The sequence below is a fragment of the Anneissia japonica genome, unplaced genomic scaffold (genome assembly GCF_011630105.1).
Source record: "Anneissia japonica isolate Jap-2015-1 unplaced genomic scaffold, ASM1163010v1 scaffold277_len1293397_cov203, whole genome shotgun sequence".
Classification (NCBI taxonomy): domain Eukaryota; kingdom Metazoa; phylum Echinodermata; class Crinoidea; order Comatulida; family Comatulidae; genus Anneissia; species Anneissia japonica.
This window is the reverse complement of record NW_022719460.1, coordinates 1,117,480-1,127,248: the sequence shown is the minus strand read 5'-3', so window position 1 is coordinate 1,127,248 and position 9,769 is coordinate 1,117,480. Positions and strand designations below refer to the sequence as shown.

The 9,769-nt window shown below is 33.8% G+C and overlaps 1 protein-coding gene across 1 annotated transcript; it reads left to right on the top strand.

The window, feature by feature from the left end:
• The first annotated feature begins 251 nt into the window (after window positions 1–251).
• Window positions 252–7,755, top strand: LOC117110940. The gene is made up of 4 exons (XM_033253789.1): window positions 252–323; window positions 3,660–4,020; window positions 4,940–5,097; window positions 6,776–7,755. The coding sequence occupies exons 1-4, from the start codon at window positions 252–254 to the stop codon at window positions 6,890–6,892; spliced, it is 708 nt and encodes a 235-aa protein (XP_033109680.1). The 3' UTR covers window positions 6,893–7,755.
• The last annotated feature ends 2,014 nt before the right edge of the window (window positions 7,756–9,769 follow it).

Sequence of the window (9,769 nt, the reverse complement as noted above, 5' to 3'; positions counted from 1 at the left end):
AAGTTTAATAGCTATTAGATGTGGCCAGAATATATTAGTTTTGCTTTTACTGTCCTCTATCTATAATTATCTGACTGTTTGAAGATAATCCTTGAAACTAAAAACTAATTATTTATCTTATGACTGAAAAAGAACCTAATTATCAGAAATAAAACAATTTCATCCAGAATTCTTAACTGAAGTGTACTATAACAAAATTTAGAGCATGTATAAAGAAACCAGACAATCCTCCTGGTCTATGAAATTCTAAAATGATTAATGCTCCCATTGGGAAGAACCCTACCAACCTGTTGTCTCTCCATGGCAACCATAATGCACAACAGGTGAGCATTGATTGGTTCTTTCGATAGTATTACCATTTTCATAGAATAGCTTGCATTGATTTATAGTGCATTTCACCAACCCTTAATTTATATTTTCGTCAATGGTTTCACCTGGTGGGGATGCCATTTCTTTGTCTCTTTTTCAATTCAAAGAAATTGTGTTACAATATCTGTGTGGTGGCCACAGACTTGTCTGAGTTCTGCTCTAGTTCCTCGTATCGAACTCGGGTGAGTCAATCCGAGATGGCCTGAGGCAAGTTGAATGTTATACTCTTGTCAAATAGTAAATTTAATTAATCTTTCGGGAAGAATCTCAGAATATTCCATCATCATGGGATATAACCATTTGAATATAACCCCACAAAGTTCTGATATTTCCCCACAAAGTTCTTATATTTCTTTTGACAATACTTTGTGCTGTTTTACTATCATTAGTGTATTTTGTAATATAATTATGTATTTTTAATGGCTACATTCAGACCTGAGAGATAGGCTAGGTGTATCCAACGCCGGGCGTACATTAATCAATGGCGTAACTAGCATGGTGTTCAGACTGGGTGATTAACAAATGCTAGCGTAAGTATTCGCACAAAATATTCGTATTCATAATCACACATTTTATTCATGTTTACAACTAGGCTTATTGTGATTGGTCAGATCCTGGCCCAGTTCAAAATCATTGATGCATGTCTGTTGTAACTCAGTGGCGTGTGCTAATCTGGGGTCTGTTGGTGGATTATCGTACGCCAGTGACTGTGCGTTACACTGGTGTTCACTACACCACACCTAAGTTCACACCACTCTATTAACGTTATGCCAGCATAACTCATTGTGTCTGAACAATGTACTTTAATCTACTTTGCATCAATCAGTATTTCTTCCAGGCCCCTTGACACAGGATTTATTTGTATGCTGTTTATTTTGTGTTCAATTCAATTTAATTAAATAAAGTGATTTTTATTGTTTTGTTAATCAGGTCATATAGTCGGATCATAAAAAATAAACAATAACCCATAATAACCCCAAATCCATAGATCTTATCCATTGATTGTACTGCAGTATCATAAATTTTGAGAATAAGCATCCCATGTTTCCTTCACCCTAAACCTGTCAAACTATAGCCAGCCAATCAACTGCTTTTAAATGTCAGTGTAGGTGGGGCACAAGTGTGGGCTAATCAAATGACTGAAGTTGTGAAAGTACAGCATGTTACTGTAGTTCATTTCACTTCTAAAATGCTGGTTAGGAATGGCACATTATTGGAGTAGTACCAAGATATTTATGTAAAAGTTTTGAACCTTGTGTGGATTTAACATCATCTCGAACCTGTTTTTATTTGAAAGTTCTTTTGCTCCATTTTATGTTCTGCTTTCTGACTTGAAACCATCATGAGTAGCTTCATATTATTATGTAGAAGTAATGTAGACTGTAATATTATGTTTTTAGGTGAGTACAGTATTTCTTTTCTGTTAACATCATTATATGTTACTCACATTAAGGCCCTGTGTATTAATCTTTTAGTTAGTAACAATTTACTTCTTATCCTTGTGTTTGCTTGGAAAGTTTCCAAAGATCATTTAGAGAGAGATTGCAAAGCTGAAGTTGGATGAACCCAAATAGTGAGAACATCTCAACAGCTCGTGCCATGCAAAAACTTACCACAAAACAACTTTCTTTTGTGTACATATTCAGGCGCTTGGAAAGTCCAAAAAAAAAAAAAGAAGGAAAAGGAAAAAATTGTTTTAGGGCACCTAGAACACAGAAATTTTGCAGGAGCATGCTCCCAAACCCCTAGAGTATTGTTATCTCAATCGGCCCCACTTTCGGGCCACCCTTCTGGGGCCACCTTTCCCGGGCCCCCCCCCCCCTTTTTGGACATCTTTGGATCCGCCTCTGTGTATATACAAAAGAAAAATTAGTATTTGCATATGTATGCCTATTCTTTTTTCCATTCCCCGGACCCCCTAGAGTATTGTTATCTCGATCGGCCCCCACTTCCCCCCCCCAATATTTGGACATCTCTGGATCTCTTATACACATCTCCCCCCATATTTGGACATCTCTGGATCCGCCACTGATATTTTATTTTATTTTTTTGAAACATCATCAAACAGCTACAGTAAAGGCAATTACTGGATGTCTTAAATACATATAAAAAACATATAAAAATATTACATGTCCTGGGCATCTGATTGGTTAAGAATTGGGCAGTAGAAAGTACTATTCCCCAGAAAAATATTACTTTTTTGACCTGTCGCTTAGTGCAAACTCTAGGCCAAACCATTGCGCTGACGGTAGAGGGGGCTTCAACCTCTACCTTGACTAAGCCACGGATCAGCGAGTAGGCGATAAACAATAACTATGGAGGGTGTCGGTTTGAGTTCCGGAATGAAGAAGGACTAGCCTAAGCCTATACTTCTTGACGAAGCCAATAGCAAAAGCACCAAGAGACAAATTAAATATGTCTTGTCAATATTCGAAAAATATTGTACAAAATACTGTACAAAGGATTGAAAATTTAGAAATATAATATTGCATATACATGAAAATACAAATAAATATATAAATACATATAAATGCAAACAGAACACAACAGCTGTCTCTTATACACATCTAGATGTGTATAAGAGACAGCCACTCTATTAACGTTATGCCAGCATAACTCACTGTGTCTGAACAATGTACTTTAATCTACTTTGCATCAATCAGTATTTCTTCCAGGCCCCTTGACACAGGATTTATTTGTATGCTGTTTATTTTGTGTTCAATACAATTTAATTAAATAAAGTGATTTTTATTGTTTTGTTAATCAGGTCATATAGTCGGATCATAAAAAATAAACAATAACCCATAATAACCCCAAATCCATAGATCTTATCCATTGATTGTACTGCAGTATCATAAATTTTGAGAATAAGCATCCCATGTTTCCTTCACCCTAAACCTGTCAAACTATAGCCAGCCAATCAACTGCTTTTAAATGTCAGTGTAGGTGGGGCACAAGTGTGGGCTAATCAAATGACTGAAGTTGTGAAAGTACAGCATGTTACTGTAGTTCATTTCACTTCTAAAATGCTGGTTAGGAATGGCACATTATTGGAGTAGTACCAAGATATTTATGTAAAAGTTTTGAACCTTGTGTGGATTTAACATCATCTCGAACCTGTTTTTATTTGAAAGTTCTTTTGCTCCATTTTATGTTCTGCTTTCTGACTTGAAACCATCATGAGTAGCTTCATATTATTATGTAGAAGTAATGTAGACTGTAATATTATGTTTTTAGGTGAGTACAGTATTTCTTTTCTGTTAACATCATTATATGTTACTCACATTAAGGCCCTGTGTATTAAGTCTGTCTCTTATACACATCTAGATGTGTATAAGAGACAGGAATCTGTTAATATTGTGACTAACAATACCAGGACTCCCCCAGCAGATGATCCTACAACATCAAATATAGTCACATTGAAATTAACAAAATCTACAGAAAAATTAGAAACATCTTCTACAAAGGCTGTTACAAAATCACTGATTAAAACAACAAAAGCATCTTTACCATTAAAAACTACAACAGATGAGGCGCAACCTACTGAAGTTCGTGGAAGCCCTGGCAGTGGTACTGCCAAAAAACCTCTCCTTAGTATACCTCAATGGTTTGCTGTCTTTCTTGGAACATTCCTAACTATATTCTTGATTTGTAAGTATCTTTGTTTCTTTCTTAATTAAAGTGTTCTTCAGATTTGATTTTATTTGTTCCTTTTTATACTTTTAATAATTGAGCAAACTCGACAACTATAATAACTCTTCAGTGTGTATTGATTTGTGTATTTGTAAATGTTCCGTTCTGCAGGCCTATTGGTTCATCGATCCATGGAAGAAAACTACTCAATATTGTTGGAATATAATAATATATTGCCTATGTCTTTGATTTTTTTTCTCTATGTATAGGCCTAAAGAATAAGATAAAATTACCTGACCTTTTTCAAGAGGGGGGAAACCTTGAATTTTTAGGGACTTAAAGGTCATTAAAAGACTCCACTGAAGTCGGGGAAAGCTCATTTCCGGCCATCTAAGAATCAAAATTTTCCCGGGGGAGGACCCCCTTTCATTTTGGGGTTTTTTGGAAACATTTTGAACTCCCCTCTTTAAAATCCAGGATCCACCCCTGGTTTATGAATAATTTAATACCTTCTAATCCCATGGACTTAAGTGTAAGGTATAGTAATTTATTTTTTTGGTTCTATTGAATTGAAGTAACTAGAAAATTTGGGCTGAGCTCCTTGGACATTGCAACATCCACCTGGTTGAGAATCACACAAAAAGAAACAGGGAGACATCACCTTCTCTTTTCCAAAGAGTCTACTGCATTCTGTAACGTGTACATGTTGTACATGGGTTCCAATGCTGTTTCTTCCAATGGATGGTGCACTGTAACAAGTATTTCAAAAAGAGACTAAATGAAGTAGAACCAGGAACATAAAATATGTAAATGGTTCAGCACAATGCTGATCTCTTTATTTGACTTTGGATTTGAAAGAAATGTTTCAAAAATCATACAATACATTTTTTACATAATCTATTTAACATAATGTTTTGCTTGTATTTTCTAATTTTAGTCTTATCAAACATTTGGTACAAAGCTAAGATGACTCCAGACAACAGTAAACCCAGTATTGAATTGGTCAAGAATGGTAACAAAAATGACCGTCCAAAGTCCTGGCAGGATACCAATGTACCACTGGACTTTATGAGTCTACACATTGAACTTCCGAAGGTCAGTTTTTTTTTTAGGAAATGGCTATTGTTAAACCTTAAAGTCTTAAATAAATTTTAATGTATACAATGTCCTTATTAAATCCATTTTTTAAATAATGGTGAAATAATAGCCACTGCCTTTTTTTCAAATTATCAATGTTATTACTGTAATTTTTTGTGAATATAGGTCATCATTGTCAAGTATTAGTACACCCTGTCCAGACTATCAAATTTTATTTGACAAAAACATGCGACATGTCTAAATATGGTCATGATGACATCATATCATGACCATATATAGGCACATCATGACTATATGTGGGCTTGCAACAGTTTTCTTCAAAGAAAATTTGGTAGTGTTGACAGGGCTTGAGGCTGTGTCCACACTATCTAATTGTATGCGACAAATAAATGTGATTATGGCCATATATTGGCACATCATACACATTTGTCACATGAAATTTGGTAATGTGGACAGGGCTTAAGGCTGTGTCCGCACTATTTAATTGTACGCGACAAATAAATGTGATCGTGGCCATATATTGGCACATCACACACATTTGTCACATGAAATTTGGTAGTGTGGACAGGGCTTAAGTCTGTGTCCGCACTATTTAATTGTACGCGACAAATAAATGTGATCATGGCCATATATTGGCACATCACACACATTTGTCACATGAAATTTGGTAGTGTGGACAGGGCTTAAGGCTGTGTCCACACTATCTAATTGTACGCGACAAATAAATGTGATCATGGCCATATATTGGCACATCACATACATTTGTCACATGAAATTTGGTAGTGGGGACAGGGCGTAAGTCAGTGTCCGCACTATCTAATTGTACGCGACAAATAAATGTGATCATGGCCATTTATTGGCACTTCACACACATTTGTCACATGAAATTTGGTAGTGTGGTCAGGGCTTAAGTCTTTGTCCGCATTACAGTATATATTTGTACGCGACAAATAAATGTGATCATGGCCATATATTGGCACATCACACGCATTTGTCACATGAAAGTTGGTAGTGTGGACAGGGCTTAAAGTTAGTTTTTTTCATTAATATTTATCCCCATCTGTATAGGCCTATCTTTGAATCCTTTTAAAAGCCACTGTTCTCTAATTTAATTCTACCTATATTTAAATGTTATGACAATCAAGCATTTGAACATTTTATTATTAAAATTAATAAGGAAATTATATCAATAATTTTTTTATTTGCATTTTATTTGCATTTCATTGAAAACACAATCGAGAATATGTTTAATTAATGAACTCATAATTTTGCCAGCTTTAACTACATGTGGCAAAGACCAGCCAAAAACCAGTCACAAATCGTGTTTCATAGAAAATGGCCAAAATATGCTGGAATGTCAATTTTTTTTTAAATTTATTTTATTGCACTAAAATAACCTTTATATATCTATACATCATGCTATGCTGTTATTTTTCCCATTTTCAATGTTAAAACAACACTTTTTAAGGATTTGATGATAGTTTCTGCATGAGAAATGGCCGAAAAATTTGAAGGCTGATTTTTCCTTGGGAAGGGAACATTCTAGGAAACAAACATCATATAGATGCTCAATATTGGCAACATGTACTTCAGTTGATTGATTGATTGATAGATTGTTTAATTCATTGGTGGATTGAACTGATTGATTAATTTATTGATTATTTTTAATATACAGGAGTCAAAAGTTGAAATGACTTGCGCTGAAAACCCAGCATTTGAAGGAGACCAACCTGATAACCCAAGTTCCTTATCAAATTCATCTTTCGAAGAAGTCACCCTCACAAAACTCTGATTAAAAAGACAGCATTCTGTGTACCCACCTTGTACGTATAAGCAAAGTCATCTTTCTAAGTGGTTATGCTCACAAAACTCTGATTGAAAAGACAGCATTCTGTGGTGCCTATCTTGTATGTATAAGCAAAGTCATCTTTTCGAAGTGGTCACCCTCACAAACCTCTGATTGGAAAGACAGCATTCTGCGGTGCCAATCTTGTACGTAATGTGTTTAGTCTAATTACCTTCAGCTGTTATATGGAGTTCTAGTCTATAAATAAGCAGTCAATATATTTGCTAACCTATTACATTTTTATTCAAATATATTTGGAATAGATATACCAAAAAAAAAAATTGATTTATTTGCTAAAAGATGTCTCGAGTTGTAAACCTTGAACAGTGGAATTCACTATTTATATAGCAGATTAAAATGTTTAATTAAGAAGTCTTTTTTTGAATTTATGTAAATGCTTGAGAATTAATATCTGATATTGAAGCTGAATCAAGAGTATATTTGACTGTGCACAAAATGAAGTTCCAGGGTTTTGCATATAGAGGGCGCTAGATATGTTGCACTGCTTGTCATAATGGTTTGTTTACACAGTGTGTTGTACATTTTATTGTAGCATTTTCAACATTTACTCCTTTTATGACATCACATTCAGCACTGGTTTTCATCAAGAAATTCCTGAAGCTCGCAGCATCACATTGTTTAATTAAATGTATACTATTTCGTGTCAATATGTATAACTAAGTTAACATTTTTTATATATACATAATCTCTTCCTAATTTTATTAAAAGTTTTTGTGTTGTTTTTTTATTATTTCTAGTTTAGTTGAATTTTTTTGTATTACTATACTTATTCAAACAAAAACAATCCAAATATGTACAGTATGTTTTATTCTCTGTTTTTTTTTTATTAAAAATGTAAACAAATATATTTTATATAATTGAATACTGTAATATTTCTGCCATATTTATATACAATTATATTTCTATTTAGTAACAAGAATTTATATATTTAAATGCTGAATTCTTAATTTTAAATGTATGTTGCAAATTTGTTTGCTTTTGTACTATATAACCAAAAGATTGATAATATTGTATGTTAATTGTTATTGACATTTTAAATTTTTTGATTAATGAATCTACCTAGTACTTTAGAAGTGTGGCAGTAATAATTTATTAAGCCAATTCATAGCTTTAACTGCGCATGCCCATATTAATGTCAATCAACATAAACAAACATACACTCAACATAGGTTTAGGTCAATTGAACTTGGATACGGGCATGTGCACTTCCAACTACGAATTGGGTTATTGTTGATAGACCAATCCCCTTGTTCTATATTACTGTACTTGGTTTTATGTGAGGTATTTTTAACCGTATTATGATATTAAATATTTGTATGTCATTAGTCATGCTTAAAGCATATCGCTTGTCCAGGAATCGCTCCAGGCGTAATAGGTACATGTTGTGACATGTATTATGTATAATTAAGTATACTTCTATTGAGAAGAGGAGACAGTGACTATGAAGAAGCGCTATTGTTATTATTAGAGTATTAATTTTTGTTTAATATTGCTATTATAATTAGTGTGGCGCTGTAGCCTGGTGGTTATGGTGCTTTCTTTCCAATTGCAGTGTCTTGGGTTCAAATCCTACCAGTGAAAGGATTTTTTTTCTCATGACCAAAGTAGCTCAAGTCGCAAAACTTTACAGTGATAAACAGTGCCGGATTAACCATTAGGCAAATAAGGCACAAGCCTTATGGGCCAGGCGAAAATGATGGGCCATCAAAAGTTGGACTGCAATATTATTTACACTCTATTTTCCGGTATTAATAGGCCAGAAAACTCAGAGACATTCTACTGTTAGAGTTTTTGGGCCATTTCCAAAATGCTAGACGATGCTTAATCCGGCACTGGTGATAAATGTGGCACCAGCTACAATCCTGTAGAGGAAAAAATAAGAGTATCTAGGGAAAAATCATACAGTAAATGTTTATTGAAATTGTTCTTACCATAATTTATTTACACCATATTTAAGAAAAGTTACCATCCAGCATTCATGCAGAAAATATGATCATTAAATAACCTTGGTCCTCTATAATGAAGTTTGCTTCTTGGGGATTGTTTATTGGTTGTGTAAAATTAATGCAAACAAATCCTGTTTATTTTTGCCAGGATTGAGTCCAGAATATTTGGCAGTTTTCAACATTTTTAGTGATTTAAGAAGGATCTGAAATACTCCAGAAAATATACTGTTGTGTTGATCATTTATTGTATATTGTAAAAACAGATTGTAAAGCAGTGAACTTTTGTGACTTTAAGTGTCGTTTGAAATTTTTAAATAAAATTGAAGTCTATGCTATATGTGTTTTCGTTTTTTGTTTTTTTTAAATTATTATTACGTATGAAAGTAATGCAGGCTTATGATCATACTGCTTACGACAAGAGCTTTTAAATTTTAAAAATCTACCAGGAATATATATATAAAATAACTTGGGTGTCTATGAAACTCAGATCTCTGTATACAATTCAACATTTACGAAGATCATTTCTTATATATATACATATATATATAAATCAAGATAGCCGTTAACACTGTTAAATTATATATAAATCATCAAAGAAAGGTAAATACAGTGTTCGAATAAAGGACATAATAATACATCGTGTAGCGTATTTGTTTCTAGCTGTATCTATTGTGTAATGGAGTGTACCTGGTGTTATTTGAATCTGTTCAACCATGAACCCTCCGTGGTGTAATGGTTATGACGCTCGCCTTGACAGTGAGAGGTCGCAGGTTCGAGTCCCGCCAGAGGCATTTTATTACAAAATTTCTTTATTCATTTATTTACAGGACTACATTCGTTGAGTGCTATGCTAAAC